Source organism: Sphaerodactylus townsendi, linkage group LG17 (genome assembly GCF_021028975.2).
Source record: "Sphaerodactylus townsendi isolate TG3544 linkage group LG17, MPM_Stown_v2.3, whole genome shotgun sequence".
In the NCBI taxonomy this organism is placed as follows: Eukaryota; Metazoa; Chordata; class Lepidosauria; order Squamata; family Sphaerodactylidae; genus Sphaerodactylus; species Sphaerodactylus townsendi.
This window is the reverse complement of record NC_059441.1, coordinates 19,783,425-19,803,366: the sequence shown is the minus strand read 5'-3', so window position 1 is coordinate 19,803,366 and position 19,942 is coordinate 19,783,425. Positions and strand designations below refer to the sequence as shown.

Below are 19,942 nucleotides of genomic sequence, written 5' to 3'. Positions count from 1 at the left end.
TTGTTTGCTTCCTGTGCTTTCTCTTGGATTGTGTGATTATGTGTGTGTGTTGAAGTGTTCTCTATTGCTAGGGAAGTCCCGTCCTGTTCTCGACATTAGAGTCTATCCTTCTTTCCACGGTCATTTTTGACCAGGTTGAATGTAAGGTTACGCCATGTGACCTAATGCTTTCTTGCAAGAAAGTTTCATGCCTTTGCCGTCTCATTTTAACCCATCTAAACTTGAACATGTGTACATTTTAGTACTATCTGTATATCTGGTGTTGTACGAAGTGAATTCCCTATCTCAGTTTTGGGATCCCACCCTCCCATCCCCATATAAAAGGAAAGTCCGTTACAAATGAGGCCAGAGTCATACATTGGAGCACATACGACTGAAGCCCCTGCACCTGTTTGTGAAGGTGGGGGTTCTCTGTGGAAGACTGGGTGGGAATCCTTATCCTCTGGCATGCATGACACATCAGTGGCCATACAGAGTCTCAGGTGGCATGGGCACCAGATGCAACGGGCCTGATTTCTGTGTTCTTTCCACCCTTTGTGGCAAGAAAGACTGGCTGAAAACATGGATTCTCATGTGTCTGAAAAAACACTGGCCATTCATGCACTTGTGTTCTGCCTCGCAGTGAGCTTACCTTTCCTTCACTGTAAACTTCCATTTATGCATTTTTCTTACCTTCTCCCAAAACCGCTGCGCCGCAGATCAGAAGGGTGATGTGGTTTTCAAATGCTGGCAAAATGTGATCTTTCTTATAGTTTCACTTTCCCAGAGAAGCTGATCAACCAATTCGAAAGCGTAACTTTTCTTCCGGGTTTTGTGACCTCCCAGAGGAGGCGAGCAGGAAGTGATCGGTGGGCGAAATGCCAATCAGGGAGGAGGAAGCATCACAACAGGAGACTCCTTTTAAGTGGAGAGCTGCAGGAGAAACTTCATAGTGAAGTGTTGCAGAGCACAAACAGCCGCTCGTTTTTCCCCTGCATCATACCTTCTCTCGGACTATGTGTCTAGAATCCCTGGTCCAAGAACCAGCCCTGAGACTTAAAGCCTGGTCTAGTTTGTGCAGTATTTTCAGGGGCCCATTCTGACAGTGCCAGTAAGAGCAGGAGATGCATCAGATAAGTCTTGAAATGATAGTTAGTGAGCATGGGGAAGACTAGACTTGCACCAGAGTGATGTGGTAATTTGGTGGCAGAAGAAGCTGAACCATTTGGAATAACAGGGAAGGGAAAATGGTCCTCAAATTTGTCCCGTCTTCTTAATTCCTTCGGCCAGTGTGCAAAGGAGTAAGTAAAAACCTTCCCCCTGCAAAGTTCTCGTCGTTCTAACATGTGCTGATAGGCAGTCCAATCTGTTGTAACATTTTCCATCATTATATTACCTTTTTAACATCACTCATTGTTGAGGCTCAAAAATATGTGCCCGGCCTACCTGTTATACTCTACGTGGGCTCATTCCCATATCAAGAGCTTTACCCCGCCCCCCCCCCCGCCATCAACTTTCCATCCCTTCACCAGCAGAAGCCAGGGATGGATGGGTAAAAAGCCAAAGGGATGACGCTGTTCCATCGAGTAAGCAATTCCGCCCATGATGCGCAAAGGACTGCTATTTTCATCACCAGTCCTGTGTTGAGTGTAACTTGTTTTTCCATGCATCGTTTCAGTCATCCACATCCACTTATAAACGAATTGCCCTTCTTGTCTTGAAAATACAAATTTGGAATCAGAAGTAATTTTTACAAGCCTGCTTTTTCAAAACGCCTTGATTCATTTCGGACGCGGGAATGTCAGGTTTACCCAGCTGTCAGTACGTGCTTTTCTGCACATCCTCTCACTCCCTGCTTAAAGTAGGCAGGCATGGAACCATCGTTGCTTTATTGATGCTGTAACACGGCTGTATTGTGCTTGACTGCTTCACAAGTTAACCACTAGACAGGTTTGTTTGGAACCAGCAAGCTGGGCCTTGTGAGTGTGTTCTAGCGGCAATACCGGGGTCATAGCGTTGTGTGGGCTGCAAAATACCAGAAGGAAAAGGGTCAAACGGGAAAGCATTGCTGTGGTTTAGGGAGCAAATATATCCTACGTTGCCATCTTGATCTTTGGGGTAAACAACTGCATGGATATGGGCCAGTTTTCATATAGAAATTTGGGGCATGTCTGGCCAAAATTTGGCGCTTTTAATGCCATTTAACCCAATCTAAATATTTAAGTCACATTTATTCCAGTGGGAAGAGAGTTAAACAACTAACTGCACAACCCTATTCAGAGTTACTCTAGCCTAAGCCCATTGAAATGAGTGGGCTTACTCTTCTCGGGATTGCACTGTAACTCACCAGACATTATTTGAGCAAGTCAGGGACCCAGTACTAAGATTTTGGCATGATCCTTTCTGTTTCTTCTCTGGCTGTTTCTCATGTTCTTGCTTGGTTCTGCCTTTGACTGACTCAACTCATCCAAGTTACCCCATGTCAAATTCTCCCTTTGGAACAGGCAGGATTGCCTACCCTAATACTTTGAACATCATCATGTTGAATATTTATTTGCCTGCTGCTTTTGTGATCATAGAAATGCTAGGTTCTTCACTTCTTAACCTGGATTTATCTGTTCTGGTTCTGCCTTTTGGTGCAGCCGTTCTGGAATCTAGTGTTCACATCTTCCACTGGAATGGGTGGGGCTTAAGTTTTGGCTGGGTTATCTGGTGATTTCAGTAGGAGAAAATTGATTTCGTGTTTTAACAGTCCCATTGAAACCTTGAAGTGCACCGCTTGGATAGGACCACATGCCCTATATTGCTTTTCTTTCTTTTTTTAAATGTGATTTTTGTTTTAAAGAAGTGGACTTTTCTTATCATTTGCATTCCGATCTGTTGGGAATCTTTCATGTCGATGTGCACCTGTGCTGTGGGTCAGTGTGTGTTTTGTACTTTTGAGTGTTCTGTATAGCAAAGCCAGTTTTGCGTGTCTGTATAATGAATAACCTGCCTTTTGAGATTTCATTAAAATAATAAAGCATTACGAACTGTTGCCGATGATTGCATTGATGAGAAAGAAGGTGACACTGCAGGAGAGAACTTCCTGGTCTTGGTTATATTGCGAGTATTTGTGGTTGTCGTCATGGCAGAGGACAGTCCAGAGGGGTGTGGGAGGGCAGGAGAAAATGAACAAAAGACCCAGCTTTTCATGAATAGCCATTGGGGAGGAGTTTTAAAAGAGGATAATGACTAATTAATGCAAGAATGTTAGCTTCTTCCCTTTGAGTTTATTGACAACAGAGCAAGAATAATCTTATTAAGAGCCAGTTCAGACACATACATTGCAGGCTGTAGCACAGTCGTGCCCTTCTGTGTTAAGTACATGATTCTCCCCTCTTTGGCTGTCACATGGCCTTCAGATCAGAGAATCCTCATACTTTCCAAAAGGTCTTAGGCCCTTTTCGCACAGTAAATTTAGACTGGATTGCAGCTGGGTTAAATGAACCCGGCATATCCCCAGGCCGTGGACAGCCCATGGACAGCCAGCACATTGGCCAGGGAGTGTAGAAGAAGAAGAGTTTGGATTTATATCCCCCCTTTCTCTCTTGCAGGAGACTCAAAAAGGCTTACAATCTCCTTGCCCTTCCCCCCTCACAACAAACACCCTGTGAGGTAGGTGGGGCTGAGAGAGCTCCAAGAATTATTTATTATTATTATTATTTATTGGGTTTATAGACCGCCCTCCCCCGAAGGGCTCAGGCGGCAATAACCTAGCCCAAGGTCACCCAACTAGCCCAAGGTCACCCAGCTGGCGTGTGTGGGAGTGCACAGGCTAATCTGAATTCCCCAGATAAGCCTCCACAGCTCAGGCGGCAGAGCTGGGAATCAAACCTGGTTCCTCCAGATTAGATACACGAGCTCTTAACCTCTTACGCCACTGCTGCTCCTACCTTCGCATGGAGGCACAACTTTTTTCTTAAAACTTACCTCTTACTATGCACAGCTCTGCAGGCAGGGACCCATGCTCCCCCAGCGCCTTACTGAAGCCAGAAGTCCCTGCGTGGCTCCACAGATGGGAGCCAGGAGGTAAGCAAAACAAAAACTCCAGCTGCATAATGCGCCGTTCACTAGGCTGCAGCTGTGAGACACGTTAAAACAAAAGAATCGCACATATCACAATTTTTGTAAAACCCAGGGGGTGGGGGTGGGTGGGATGCAGAGCGGACTCACATTATGAGCGGGATCCATGTGAAGCCCCCCCCCCCCGGGTTTTATCCTATCCTTAACCCGTGTTTATTGGTCCGTGCGGAAAGGGCCTTAGTGCAACTTTTTCTTTCCCTTCACAGAGAAAGTGAAGACCACCATACATGAAGCTATCCTCAGGTTTTCTCACTCCTCCTTGCTTCCCCTGCCCACGCCACAGTAATTCCTCCCACTCTTTGGACCACAATTTCAGGCTGAGCAGAAGGGCTTCTTTTTTATTTTGATGCTGAAGGTCTATTGCTGGAGCGATGGACCTTTTGAAACCCTGTGAAATTGACATGGTCTAGAATTGATTAACTGGGGACTATACTTTACATATAGTTGTGTTATACTTTGCTTACAGTTGTGTTATACTTTGCTTATAGTTGCCTCCCTGCCACTGCTGCGATGTCTGTTGTTGTTGACATGATCTAGCTAGACCAAAGATGGCCAGATAAATAAATGATTAAAGGTGGCAGGCAGGCAAAATGGCAGATTGGATCAGCTAGGGGCACTTTGCAGGACGGTAATCTGTGTAAACAAAAAACGGTGAGAAAACCCCACTGAGAAGCAAACAGCTGCGGGGTAAGTAGTGAATGCATAAATCTCTTGTTGAGGCTCAAGAAAGATTACAGAAATTAAAGACAATACAATCGAAACAGTGTAAAACATGCTACAAACAGTGCAAACAGACAGACAAAACCTGTTACAAAATTACAAAGTAATTCAATGAATACAGGATGATTAAGTCCCTGAAACAAGTGGTTCCCAACCTGTGGTACGTGTTTGGGGGTAGGCAGGAAGAAATCACTTAATGAGTTTGCTAATGAGGTACAATTTTAGGGAAATGGATTGCCAAGGGGTAGCCAGCGAAGAACGTTTGGGAACTCCTGCCTTAAACAATACAAGAGTAAAAGAAAAGGGCCTCAACTTTTCAGACATTAAAGTTCACTTTATGAAAATGCCCGTCTGATCAATTACATGTTATTACAACCCAGTTTTTTTTTTAGATGAACTCCATCAACAGGCTGAGAAGGGTGTAGTCTGTAGTTGCCTAGTTAATAACCTCTCATGACCACTGCCATATCTAAGGTCTCTGCAGGAAGTTGATCAGCACTCATGCATTCATTTCTTATCCTCCTTCGGAATTCCTCAGATTATCTTGATTTGGTTGGAATGTTTGTACCATTGCTGAGCAAGCTGGATCTGTCGCCAAATCCATCTTGGATATCTTTTCTAATTGACAATACATGGTGGGCGAATCTTCAAGAACATATCTGTATCAGAATTCCCTACACGTGACCAGTTCATTTTGCTGTATCTGCTGTGAAGCAGCACTTTTTATAGCTTTCTGAAGCTGCCATTTTCTTGTTGCTCAGTCAACCAGACAATCAGGAACGTGGATGTCCCACTTCCAATTTTCAGCATATCTTCTAGTCCCCTTCCACAAATGCGGAATAATCCACTTTCAGTGCACTTTGCAGCTGTGCGGAATAGCAAAATCCACTTGCAAACAATTGTGAAAGTGGATTGAAAGTGCATTATTCTGCAGGTGCGGAAGGGGCCCGAGCTAGGCATCAAATCGCACGGGGAACTGCCTGCATTGATATCCTGTTGGTAGGTTTCTGTGCCTGGCCTTTTCTACCAGCTGAGGGGACCCACACTGCTTCCTATGATTTTTGCGACCTATGTGTGTTTTAAACTAGAGACCTTCCCCTCAGTTTCCAGGTGTTCTAAAGGTAGCAAGTGTTTTTTTAAAAAAATTTATTGGTACTTCAAAGTCAAAGCCCAAAACATACACAAATACAGAAATTTACCAAATTATAATTGTGAAATAAGTATTTTATATTCATATAAACTTCCAGTTTCTTTTACCCTGAATATTAGCCCTTAAATCTATGCTTTCAGCACTTTAGAATCGTTGTTAATAATAAAGTCTTACTTTTCTTTATTGGATCTTAATCTTTAACCTTCAAAACCACTAGTCATCCATTTGTATATATCGGCACCAACTGGAGGGCTTTTCTTTCCAGGTGGCTGGCTTTCACTGTGAGGGTGCCATTTTGTTCAAAATGGTGTCTCCTCACTGGTGGTGGAACTGAGCAGGGTTGTTGCCGTCTGGGGCATAATGGTAGGATAAAAAGTAGCACGCAGTCCTCCCCACAGCTTTGCTGGGTTTAGAGCACTTGCCAGGCCTCATGAGGGGAAAAAATTGTTTTTACCAGTAGCGAAACAGCTGTGTAAATATTTCAGGAGTCAAAAAACAAAGATGATATGAGATCTCTTAATACTGTGAAAATGGGTCTTTCGTTCTCTCTGCCTTTTATCTCTAACCTTCCCCTATTTGTGCCAAACACCCACAGGGAAATAAAGAGCCAAACTGAAGAACCAGGAAAAGAAGGGAGGGAAAGCAAACAAAATATTAGAATGTTTCAGGTTAGAGGCTAAAGGTGTCCAGATATCTGCTTTAATCCAATTGTTCTTTCATAATCCAGTTTATAAGAATATTTTTCGATAACAAATAAGCCCAGTGTTTATAGTGCATTTCTTGAGACCTGAGCATAGTATTCAGTACCTCCATAAGCCCTCTAAATGATGATGATGATGGAGGAGGAGGAGGAGGAAGATTCTTACCCTGCTTTCACTCCTGTAAGGAGTCTCAAAGGGGCTTACAAACTCTTTTTCCCTTCATCTCCCCACGACACCTAGGTGGGCTGAGAGAGTCCAGAGAGAACTGTGACTGGCCCAAGGCTATGTTTATGTTTAGGAGTGGTGAAGCAAATGCACTTCGATACAATACAATACAATACAATACAATAGACCTTTATTGGCATAAGATACAAAAGCGTGAGTATAGACCATCACTAAATTTAAAAGAGTTGTACATGGCGTCTATGAGTAGTTTTACATTCTAAAATCACACTTCATTTATAAAAATAGCGTAGATTAAAAATTTTTGTCCATTCCATTGTACACGGGATTGTGAACAGGTATATTAAAACTACACTTAAGACAGGATTAAGATATTCCTTATTCATAGCCTATTTACTAAAAAGGTATAGCCTTCCCCAAGATCTATAAATTGTATATACTAATTAATACTATAAATTACTATAATACTATAAATTACTAATATTATAAATTACTAATACTATAAATTAATTAAATTTCCATAAAATGCAATAAATAACAGTGAGCTCCTTATAAACACCTTCTAAAATACCCCAGGAGTATCAGAGGTATGGAGTATTTCACATTTAAATAGTTTTGTACTTGCCTATTTTACATACCTCTTAAGGACATGACTTGCAGCAAATAATTGGCTATTCTCCCAAGTATGGAAGGATTATTACTGTTTAACAATTTTGGGATTGATATTTTGGGGGGCACATTTCCCATTATCGGTAGTACTAAAGCTTCCCTCTGGGGATTATATTTTGGGCAATAACATAAAATGTGGTCCAATGTTTCCACCATGGTGGGACAGAAAGGGCATAGTCTATGTGATAGAGGCCGCTTCTCAATCCGGCCTTGCAAAAGGGCAGGGGAAAAAACATTGCATCTGGCTCGAGTCAGTACCCAGCGTTGTTTAGAATCCGGGATTTGTAATAAGTATTTGGCCATCGTGCCAGACTCAGGGTTTATACCAAAGTACAATGGGGAGCATGTTGTTGTTGCACAATTGATTAGATGTTGATACTCCTGATCATATAGTCTAAGTTTAATTAGGCTATATATTTGTTGGGGGTCCTTCAATACCAACTCCAGATAACTTCAATACCAACTCCAGCACTTCACCAGATAAGAGCCTGCCATTCATGTGAAGAAGCGGGGAATGAAACCCGGTTCTCCAGATTAGAGACTACCTTAACCACTAAACCACCCTGACTCTGTAAGGATATTTGGCTGTATTTGGAGAACTGCACAGTAGCCATTGGAATGCACCCTGTGTGGCTTCTGCTCCTCCGGAGGCCATTCTTCGATTGGGTCAAGCCATAAAAATCGATGCACTGATCCCAATGCAGTGCATCAGCCCCATTCCTCACCCCTCAAAGGTTTATCTTTTTATTGCCTGAACACTAGGTTAGCTTGGCTGAAGGTAGCGAAGCCCCCGTAAAAGACTAAATAGCCTCAATGCTCCTTTCCTTCATTTTGAACACATTTGAGCACAAACAGGAACGCAAACCAAGCCATTGCTTGTGCTTTGGTCTGGCATTTCTCAAGCTTTTCTAAAACGATGTGCTCTTCTAAGCTTTCAAGAGCCATCTTGGCCCACAGCGCAGAAGCCGCACCAATAACATCTGCCTGGCTCCTGTAGTCCTGTTCCCTATCTGTTGTTTCTGTCTTGCCAAAACTCATAGAATCATAAGAGTTGGAAAAGACCCCAAGTCCAACCCCCTGACATGCAGGAACGTACAATCAAAGCACTCCAAACATATGTTCATCCAGCCTCTTTTTAAAAACCTCCAAAGAAGGAGACTCCACCACTCTCCGAGGCAGTGAACTCCACTGTCGAACAGCCTTGACAGTCAGAAAGTTCTTCCTAATGTTTAGGTGGAATCTCTTTTCCTGCACCTTGAATCCATTGTTCCATGTCCTAGTCTCTGGGGCAGCAGAAAACAAGCTTGCTCCCTCATCAACATGTCACCCCTTCAAATATTTAAACATAGCTAACCTTCACCCTTAACCTTCACTTCTCCAGACTAAACATCCCCAACTTCCTAAGCCTCTCTTCCTAGGGCATGGATTCCAGACCTTTTACCATTTTGGTTGTCCCTCTCTGGACATGTTCCAGCTTGTCAATATCCTTCTTAAACTGCAGTGCCCAGATCTGAACATAGTACACTAGGGGAGGTCTGACCAATGCAGAGGAGAGTGGTATGATTACTTCCCTTGATCTAGGCCAGTGATGGCGAACCTTTTTGAGACCAAGTGCCCAAATTGCAACCCAAAACCCACTTATTTATCGCAAAGTCCCAACATGGCAATTTAACCTGAATACTGAGGTTTTAGTTTAGAAAAAATGGTTGGCTCCAAGGTGCACATTACTTGGGAGTAAGCTTGGTGGTAGTTGGTGGCTTTGCTTTGAAGCAACTGTGCAACGCTTCAAATGGGTTAATCATGACCCTAGGAGGGTTTACTCAGAAACAAGCCCCATTGCCAGAAACCTAGCTTACTCCCAGGTAAAGGATTGTGCTTTAGTTCTTTTCATGAAAATCAGTGGGGTTTAAAAGCTCTTAACCGTGCTTCCCCAAAACTAGATCTGAGGTTTAATGCTAATAATCTTCCTGAAATAGTTATACTATTATCACACTGGGGGCCTGGCGGGGGAGGGGGGAGGGGCGCGGGGAGAGGGAAGTAAAACTTTTGGTTTCTGAAATCCAATAACCCCACCACCACAAAATAGAAGTAAAAAGGCAGTCAAGGGAGGCAATCCTAAGCAAGAATGCTGTGCGAGGGGTGGGATAACTTCAGGAAAGCTAAATTTGTGGAGCAGCCATCTGATTTCCTTCACATGTCATCACACCGCTTGACTTCCCACAAAAATGCAACAGGAACAGAAAAATAAACGCATGGAGAATATTTTGAAATGGACCTTTCTGCCCCACATTTGCCTCTGCCAGAATGACCCAGAATGGAGGGGGGGAGGGGTGCTCAGGGCGGTAAGGGATGCTCCTCTCCCTTTCCTGCCAGTTGGTCGGGGCCTAGTTTAGCTCAATTCTTTATCGGTGTGAAATGCCTTTTATCTTTTGTACTTTTGCTTTGATCCTGTGGGAATGGGATTGGCATTGCGAGCTTAGGGACCTTGCCAGATCTCTCCTTCCAGCCCTGGGCTCCCAGGCACTAAAAGCCCCATCACTCTCCCCCCAGGGGAAGGGGGCCCTTAACAAACAGTTCACTCCAATAGGGGCGAGTGCCTGAATCCCACCACTGCACCTGCCCTGCTCTTAGCAGACACACTCCTCCCAATAGAAGCCCCTCACCCGGGTGCTGCTTTTTAATCCTACCCCCAAAGTTTTCGTTTGATCCCAAAAGTTACACGCCAAGAAAAGCATGCCAGCCTCCAGTCTCCCAAGCTTTGTGGGGGATGGGGGGCACTTGTGGGGCGGTAGATGGTACTTACAGCAAATCAGGTCGACTCAAGAGGACCTCCCTGAAGCTCAGCCCCAGCTGGCAGAGCACCTTATGCACGGCCAGCCTGTGCAGCATGACTCCCAACGCGTTTGCTGGCAGCCACCTCTGGCTGGGCAAGGGGGGAGGGGGAGATGACGGCATGTGTGCCCACAGAGAGGGCTCTGAGTGCCGTCTTCGGCACCTGTGCCATAGGTTCACCATCACCGATCTAGACACTATACTCATGCAAGTCTCACAATGTAGGGCTGGGATCTGCTGCCCTGTGCATTAGGCACCACTTCCTTCTATGAGCGCGACCGGCCCAAGAATGCTGTTGCTGTGAGCAAATTAAAATGCTGCTGCGTCCCTTCTTGCCCCAGGTCTTATCTTACATAAGAATAGGACATTTAGTTAGTGAGTGAACGGGAAATGCTGTTTTCTTCCTTTTATTCTGTTGATCCACTGCCTTCCAGGTATGACCTGGCATAACCCCATTCCCCTCTGAGATGTGGGGCAACTAGTCTTCTTGTATGTCTGCTCCAACCAGGAATAGACTGGCCAGACTGGAGAAGCAGCATCTGTTTCTCGAAGCCGGTCCGCAGAGTCAGGCAAGGTGACATCCAATTCCCAGCCTTTTTTTTTTGAAAGCAAGAAATTGTTCTTGTTAATGTACTGACACACACTCGCTGCGGAAGCCAGAACAAGACGGGGTATTTATTTTATTTGAAATATTTACACAAGGCTCCCGCGCGCAGATGAAAATTGCTCAAGGGGGTTTCCAACGTGAAATTCAATAAACAGTGTCCGAATTAAACTGATTGGAAGCACGAAACGCCCACTGCCGTTACAACGCCAACTGCAAGAGCCAAAGGAATAATGAAAACATTACCAGTATCAATCGGAGCCGCGATTTTTAAAAAATGCAAATAAATGGTTTAATGCAGCTAGTTAAAATTGTTTAGCGGCACAAAGCACGCAAAAGTTAAAGCCAACTGAAAGGCCCTGGGAACCATGAAAATACTACAAGTGTCAATAGCAATTGTGATAAAAACTAATAAATGGTTTAACACTACTAATTAAAAGGCAGGAGACTGTAACAATGGATTGCAAATAGTAGCCATGTGAGTCTGTCCTAACAAAATAAAAGTCCAGTGGCATCTTCAAGACTAACAGCACTTACATCAATTCAAGCTTTTGGATTGTCAGAAAGACATGATCTGGTGTGTGTCTAAAGTGCAGTCAAGTTGCCACTGACCAACCCCAACAATTACTTTCAAGGCAAGTGAGAACTGGAGGTGGTTTGCTGTTGCCTTCCTTTGCAGAGCCCTCCTTAGTGGTCTTCCCTTGCAGAGCCTACCTTAGTGGTCTCCTTAGTGGTCTTCCCTTGCAGAGCCTTCCTTAGTGGTCTTCCCTTGCAGAGCCTACCTTAGTGGTCTCCTTAGTGGTCTTCCCTTGCAGAGCCTTCCTTAGTGGTCTTCCCTTGCAGAGCCTACCTTAGTGGTCTCCTTAGTGGTCTTCCCTTGCAGAGCCTACCTTAGTGGTCTCCTTAGTGGTCTTCCTTAGCAGTGCCTTCCTTAGTGGTCTTCCCTTGCAGAGCCTACCTTAGTGGTCTCCTTAGTGGTCTTCCTTTGCAGAGCCTTCCTTAGTGGTCTTCCTTTGCAGAGCCTACCTTAGTAGTCTCCTTAGTGGTCTTCCCTTGCAGAGCCTACCTTAGTGGTCTCCTTAGTGGTCTTCCTTTGCAGAGCCTTCCTTAGTGGTCTTCCCTTGCAGAGAGCCACTACCTTGAAGTAGGTCTCTCCTTAGTGAATTAGTGCTTCCCTTGCAGAGCCTACCTTAGTGGTCTCCTTAGTGGTCTTCCTTAGCAGTGCCTTCCTTAGTGGTCTTCCCTTGCAGAGCCTACCTTAGGGGTCTCCTTAGTGGTCTTCCTTTGCAGTGCCTTCCTTAGTGGTCTTCCCTTGCAGAGCCTACCTTAGGGGTCTCCTTAGTGGTCTTCCTTTGCAGAGCCTTCCTTAGTGGTCTTCCCTTGCAGAGCCTACCTTAGTGGTCTCCTTAGTGGTCTTCCCTTGCAGAGCCTACCTTAGTGGTCTCCTTAGTGGTCTTCCTTTGCAAGGACCCTTCCTTAGTGGTCTTCCCACCCTTGCAGAGCCCTACATGGGTAGTGGTCTCCTTAGTGGTCTTCCTTTGCAATTTTGCCTTTCCTTAGTGGTGCTTCCCCTGCAGAGCCTACCTGTAGTGGTCTCCTTAGTGGTCTTCCCCTTGCCAGGAGCCTTCCCTTGAAGTGGTCTTCCTTGCCAGGCCTACGCTTGAGTGAGGTCTCCTTAGTGGTCTTCCCTTGCAGAGCCTACCTTAGTGGTCTCCTTAGTGGTCTTCCTTAGCAGTGCCTTCCTTAGTGGTCTTCCCTTGCAGAGCCTACCTTAGTGGTCTCCTTAGTGGTCTTCCTTTGCAGTGCCTTCCTTAGTGGTCTTCCCTTGCAGAGCCTACCTTAGTGGTCTCCTTAGTGGTCTTCCTTTGCAGTGTCTTCCTTAGTGGTCTTCCCTTGCAGAGCCTACCTTAGTGGTCTCCTTAGTGGTCTTCCTTTGCAGACCCTTCCTTAGTGGTCTTCCCTTGCAGAGCCTACCTTAGGGGTCTCCTTAGTGGTCTTCCTTTGCAGTGCCTTCCTTAGTGGTCTTCCCCTGCACAGCCTACCTTAGTGGTCTCCTTAGTGGTCTTCCCTTGCAGAGCCTTCCTTAGTGGTCTTCCCTTGCAGAGCCTACCTTAGTGGTCTCCTTAGTGGCCTTCCCTTGCAGAGCCTACCTTAGTGGTCTCCTTAGTGGTCTTCCTTTGCAGTGCCTTCCTTACTGGTCTTCCCTTGCAGAGCCTACCTTAGTGGTCTCTTTAGTGGTCTTCCTTTGCAGTGCCTTCCTTAGTGGTCTTCCCTTGCAGAGCCTACCTTAGTGGTCTCTTTAGTGGTCTTCCTTTGCAGTGCCTTCCTTAGTGGTCTTCCCTTGCAGAGCCTACCTTAGGGGCCTCCTTAGTGGTCTTCCTTTGCAGTGCCTTCCTTAGTGGTCTTCCCTTGCAGAGCCTACCTTAGGGGTCCCCTTAGTGGTCTTCCTTTGCAGTGCCTTCCTTAGTGGTCTTCCCTTGCAGAGCCTACCTTAGTGGTCTCTTTAGTGGTCTTCCTTTGCAGTGCCTTCCTTAGTGGTCTTCCCTTGCAGAGCCTACCTTAGGGGTCTCCTTAGTGGTCTTCCTTTGCAGTTCCTTCCTTAGTGGTCTTTCCTTGCAGAGCCTACCTTAGGGGTCTCCTTAGTGGTCTTCCTTTGCAGTGTCTTCCTTAGTGGTCTTCCCTTGCAGAGCCTACCTTAGGGGTCTCCTTAGTGGTCTTCCTTTGCAGTGCCTTCCTTAGTGGTCTTCCCTTGCAGAGCCTACCTTAGGGGTCTCCTTAGTGGTCTTCCTTTGCAGTGCCTTCCTTAGTGGTCTTCCCTTGCAGAGCCTGCAGCAGGGGTCTCTTGGTGGTCTTCCCTTTGCAGTGTCTTCCTTAGTGGTCTTCCCTTGCCAAGAGGCCTACCTTAGGGGTCTCCTTAGTGAGTCTTCCTTTGCGAGGTGCCTTCCTTGAGTGGTCTTCCCCTTGCAGAGCCTACGGGGTCTCCTTGGTGGTCTTCCTTTGCAGTGTCTTCCTTGAGTGGTCTTCCTTGCAGACCCTACCTTGAGTGGTCTCCTTGGTGGGGTCTTCCTTTGGTGCCTTCCTTGGTGGTGTCTTCCCTTGCAGAGCCTACCTTAGTGGTCTCCTTAGTGGTCTTCCTTTGCAGTGCCTTCCTTAGTGGTCTTCCCTTGCAGAGCCTACCTTAGTGGTCTCCTTAGTGGTCTTCCTTTGCAGTGCCTTCCTTAGTGGTCTTCCCTTGCAGAGCCTACCTTAGTGGTCTCCTTAGTGGTCTTCCTTTGCAGTGCCTTCCTTAGTGGTCTTCCCTTGCAGAGCCTACCTTAGTGGTATCCAAGTACTGACTCTGTTGAACTTTGAGATCAGGCTGTACCATGCGGCCCCTCCCGATATGATGTTAAATAGAGAGAGATCAGATGGAAAATAAGACAGCATGTTATCGCTCAGCTCATCAGATCTCACACACAATACTTGGATGGAAGTGTACCGAAGAAGGCTCTGCAGAAGAAGGCAATGGCAAACCACCTCTGCTTCTCACTTGCCCTGAAAGTGAGTTGCAACTCGATCCAGTGATGGCGAACCTTTGGCACTCCAGATGTTATGGACTTGGCCATGCTGGCAGGGGCTGATGGGAATTGTAGTCCATAACATCTGGAGTGCCAAGGGTTTGCCACCACGGTGTATGTCATATAAATCTGGTGAAGAGTACTGTGACTCCTGAAAGCTACTGCTGTGTGTCTGGGGAGCCATTTTCTTGAGGCCTTGGACCAGGCTGTTTTGATAGTTAGTGAAGATCCAGCACCACATGGACAAGGTCAGTTACTTCTCTTATTCCCTTTAGCTTATTACCCAGCTGCATGGGAAGAGGACAGTCTGTTAGGAGGGCTTCCCACAATTTGCTGCCCACCCCCACACGGTTCCAGGCTTTCAAAGGTCAGTTGAAAAGAACAGTGACAATGTAACAGGATAGTTGTTTAACATGGCTTGGAAATATCTTGTATTGTGTGATGATTCACCCACCCCCATGCATTTTCAAGCATGGTCAAATTCAAGGATATTGTGGGTTTTCCAAGTTGTATGGCCGTGATCCAGTAGTATTTTCTCCTGACATTTCACCTGCATCTGTGGCTGGCATCTTCACAGATGCAGGTGAAACGTCAGGGAAGATGCCAGCCTCAGATGCAAGCAAAAAGTCAGGAGAAAACACTACTGGAATACAGCCATACAACCTGGAAATCCCGCAACATTCTAATGATTCCGGCCTTGAAAGCCTTCGACAATATAGAAGAAGAAGAAGAAGAGTTTGGATTTATATCCCCCCTTTCTCTCCTGTAGGAGACTCAAAGGGGCTTACAATCTCCTTGCCCTTCCCCCCTCACAACAAACATCTGTGAGGTGAGTGGGGCTGAGAGAGCTCCGTAGAGCTGTGACTAGCCCAAGGTCACCCAGCTGGTGTGTGTGGGAGTGTACAGGCTAATCTGAATTCCCCAGATAAGCCTCCACAACTCAAGTGGCAGAGCTGGGAATCAAACCTGGTCCTCCAGATCAGAGTGCACTTGCTCTTAGCCACTGCTCTTAGCCACTATGCCACTATGCCACTGCTGCTGCCTTTTCAACCAGTGGTTCGCATTGCACAGAGAATTTCCACGACACGGAGAGATTTTTGTCAATTTCCGTTATCCCACTGCAAACTTCTCCCAACATGCTGTGCTTTGGGTAGCCCTGTCCCCTAGGAATAGCATGGCAATAGAGATCGGTCTTGCAGCAGAAGCAGGGAGGTGAAATATCCCTTAACATTTCCAATGGCTCCAAGCCCGTGAATTTTCCACCATTGCGGAATTGCAAGCTGGGTTGCGTAACGGGCAGGGTTTGTCCTGTGAGTTCACCTTAGGCGGTGTGACGCCGGATACATTCCCCCGCATCACGAAGGCCATTTTCCATGGTGATGAATCCAAACTGTGCGGCAATCAGCGAACATCAGAATGGCGGCAGCACTGCAAGTCAGAAACATCTAGAAAACCACAGAACTTTGGACATGTCAAGACATCTCTAAAGCTATCCATTCATTTGCTCTTAGCATATGGTTACAATCATCTTTCTTTAATTACTGTGTTTGTGTGTCCTTTTCTTGTGCTGCTGATTTCCAGAAATTTCCTTCCTAAGCTTCGTTGTGGTTTTTTCCCCTCAAACGAAGTAATTTTTTTGTAATTCAATTTTTTATAAAAGCATAGGACTACAAACCTTACATTTCCTCTAACCTCTCCTTTCCCACACAATCAGGTGTCCACATCTGGGTGGTCTCTAATGATGAAAACCAAGTCAGCTTCCAAGGAATTAAAACACAGGGATTTCATTACAGCCATCTTTTGGGAGCCCGCTCTACTTTTTTTGTGTCATTTTTATGGAAAGGGTCATCTAGTCCAACCCCCTGCTGAGGCCTGCTCCGCACATGCACAATAATGCACTTTCAATGCACTTTGCAGCTGTGAGAAATAGGAAAATCTAAGCTTTCACCAAACCAGACACTCCCTACAAAGATGCTTTAGGCTGATCCTGCATTGAGCAGGGGGTTGGGCTAGTTGGTCCATATGACCCTTTCTATGATTCTATGTACCACTTCCTCTGGAACAAGAGAGTTCAAAGAGTTTGGGTTTATATTCCCCCTTTCTCTCCTGTAAGAAGACTTAAAGGGGCTTACAAACTCCTTTCCCTCCCCCACACAACAAACACCCTGTAAGGTAGGTGGGGCTGAGAGATCTCTGAAGAATTGTGACTAGCCCAAGGTCACCCAGCTGGCATGTGTTGGAGTGTACAGGCTAATATGGTTCACCAGATAAGTCTCCACATCTCAAGTGGCAGAGTAGGTAATCAAACCCGGTTCTCCAGATTAGAGTGCACCTGCTCTTAACCACTACACCACGCTGGTAGGGAGGGGGGTTCCACTGCAAGTCAAGGTTTGTTTCTCCCCACCCTTTCTGTTCTATTTCCACCATGTCCCTGGTTCTCCCTCTTGCATGGACTTGAATCCATCTCCCAGCAATTTAACTTGAAATATTACTCTGAGCAGAACATGGCTTTGTAATTGGCTGGCCTGTGCATCAATCAGCTCTTGGCACAGCTGAGTCTCCTAGAAGCAGGAAATATCAACTGCTTGGCTCCTTTCAGTTTGAAAATTTTTAAGAGAGAGGTAAATGCAGATTCATGGCAGGCTCAGTGCTTGGGTGACATCCAGGAGAAACTGATGTAGTTTGTGAGAGAGTGGTTTTATATTTTACAATGTACATGCATTATTTTTGTTTAATGTTGCCTCTGGTCAAATAGGTCAGGTAAGTTTTTGAGATGCTATGAAAACCTGCGAGTTATGTTGACCAGAGATGAAGGTATACACTTAAGTACTCGACCCTCTTTCAAATCTCAACAAAAATAGAGTACTTGTTTCTAGTCTTAATTAACTATAGCTCCAGCAGGCTGAGGGTGTTATCCTGGAGTTTGTACAGCAAAATCTGAGACTCCTAATGAGCTCAGAAGAAGATCTCAGCTTTTGTGTCGCCCCTCCAAAAAGAGGAAATACAAGAGAATCTATTTGAATAGCAGTTGAATAGCCATCAGGAAACATGGAATAAACTCTCATTTCCACATCCCCTTTGCTACCTGCATTTGTGACCTCACCTTTTGCCCCACATGCTGATGCTTCTTGCAGGATAGAACCATTGTTCTATGACTGGTGTGGCTCCACCTATAAAAATATTTCCATTCAGGGCTGGGATCCAACGGCATGTCAGAAGTATGGAATCAATGTCCACCATAAGTGATGACCTCTGGTCCGTAGCAAAGCCCCAAATGGACTTTGCTCTTTGGGGAGCATTGATAAAACCTGAATTTCTACAAGCCAGAAGTCAACAGTGAGTCATTTCCTTGTGTCGTGACGTCAAACGGCTCTCCTTCCCAAGGCACTCTGTTTGTTTAGCTGACTTGTCTCATAGAGGATATTTGTGCGTCAACTGTCCTTTTCCTTTGTGAGCAGTATTTTTTGCACCCAGCAATAAATCCAGTTTCAAGAAGAAATGGGGGAAATCCAACACCCCTCTCCGTTACACAAGGGATTCTCTAGTGTTTTTACCCGTTTTTAATGTCTCTAATATTAATCTGAATAATCAGCGAAGACACCAACATGGGGGAAGTTAGCTAGGGACTGTGCCATATCACTCCACCAGAAAAAAACAACCCTTTGGGATTTTGATTGTAGTTTCTTTATTAGAGGATTTGGGAAGCAGCAATAAAAATAATGTTAGTAAATTGATTCAGACAGACAGGAGGCATTGTCCAGATGATGCTGTGCTCCTCCGATGCACTTGATACGCTGTTTTATTTCCTCTGACTCCATACAGAAAAACAATCTGGTGAATGTTTTACAGATGCACATAGAGGAGAGAAAATCCTGTTGGAACTGTTACTACAGAGCTCCTGTTAAAAACAATGGGGGGGGGGGGATTCACCCAAAAGCTCCACAGGGCGTTTGCGCAAGATGCCTGTTAGAAAACATTTTATAGCCTGACTGTCCAAAGCAATAACTGCAAGGCGTCTCGTGTCAATAAAAAGCATAAAAACAACCGGAGCAGCACAAAGACAAACCACAATGCAAGTAGAAACTATACAAAACTGCATTCAATTAAAAATTGCATCTCCAATGTATGCTGAAAAACAGCACATTTATGTGCTTTCAGCCCAAAGGTACTGGGGAACAGCTGGCTGGTCGACCCACATAGCATGGCTCAGGGGCCAGCAGGGAAGGTAATAATGGGGGTATCCTTTCCCATGAGTCACTGGGTCCTTTGGTTATTGGTTTGTTCAGTGCTTCTCTAGAACAAATAGCTCAAAAAGGTATTCAATTATAGGTCAGCTCTGATGTCTTGGATTTTTACACTAAGGTCACTAGCAAACAAACACATAGTGATCTGATCTATCTATCATCAATAGACTCTGTAAATATATATATTACAGACTCTGTTATACATATATATTCCCCCTGAAAGGAAGCTGCTTGGTTTTATAAGCAGCCTGCAGTTAATCTTAAATCCTGGGACCTCTGGAGAGTATACAGACACATTTTGCCATAACATTTTCATATGTTTTGCATCGCAGGTACATTATCTGTGTCGTTTTGGCTTGCTGGGCCAATTTGCCATTTGTTTCTACAGATAACGGAATCGCAACTTGCTCTGATGGGGGGGGGATTAAAGATTATTTCAGTAGAAGCTCTCTGATACTACACATCTGGTGCTAGGCACAAGACAGGCATTAAGCCAATTTGCGTCTGTTTTTCTTTTTTCCAGTTGGCTTCATCTGGGGTATTTAGCTACAATCTGCTATCTCCCTGCCCGCCAAATGTTTGTAATTGTGCACATTTATTTGTTGTTAGCGAACATGTAGGAGCCCCCAAATAAAGCATACAGATGCAAGAGCAGCTGTGTCTTCAATAATTTTTCAGAAGACAGAATTTAGGCATCTTTTCTCGCCTCCATAAATGTTTGTTTTGTTACCCCTCCTGGCCAAAATTCTGTCTTCAAACTTTTTGTCTGGAAAGCAGAAGCGCCCCAGACCTGTGCTGTGCCATAAGCCAAAAGGGTGCACAATGTCTCTTCTGAAACTAGCAGGTTGCAACTTGGGTCCCAGAGAAATTAATTTCTTAAAGCTGGTTGGTACCCAGAGAGCAGATAGCATTGAGTTCCCTTGGGAGATTGGCAGGGTAGAAACGTAATATATTAAATAAATAAATAAGCAAGGTCAGTGCTTTTAAGTAAGCATCCCCCTCCCAAAAAAGACGTCCTACAAACTACAGATGACATGCACTACACTCAGTATGAATAAGTTAATTGCTTACAATTGTGAAGTCATATCTCCTTTTAGACATATGCTTCCCTCCTGAAGCCTTTATTTTGTATTGGAGCATCTTTTTTGCCATTCTATACTCAAGATAGTTTGATCTTC

General features: G+C 45.1%; 1 protein-coding gene across 2 annotated transcripts in view; it reads left to right on the top strand.

The window, feature by feature from the left end:
• The window catches only part of ARNT2 (aryl hydrocarbon receptor nuclear translocator 2), a 141,229-nt gene extending 123,117 nt beyond the window's left edge, over positions 1-18,112 (top strand). The window contains exon 20 of one of the 2 annotated variants that reach the window (XM_048481683.1): positions 17,713-18,112. In XM_048481683.1, the coding sequence (XP_048337640.1) occupies positions 17,713-17,766 (54 nt within the window). In that variant the 3' untranslated portion in view covers positions 17,767-18,112. Of the gene's footprint in view, positions 1-17,418; positions 17,678-17,712 lie in introns of those variants that run through there. The other variant, XM_048481684.1, reaches the window with a different exon arrangement.
• The last annotated feature ends 1,830 nt before the right edge of the window (positions 18,113-19,942 follow it).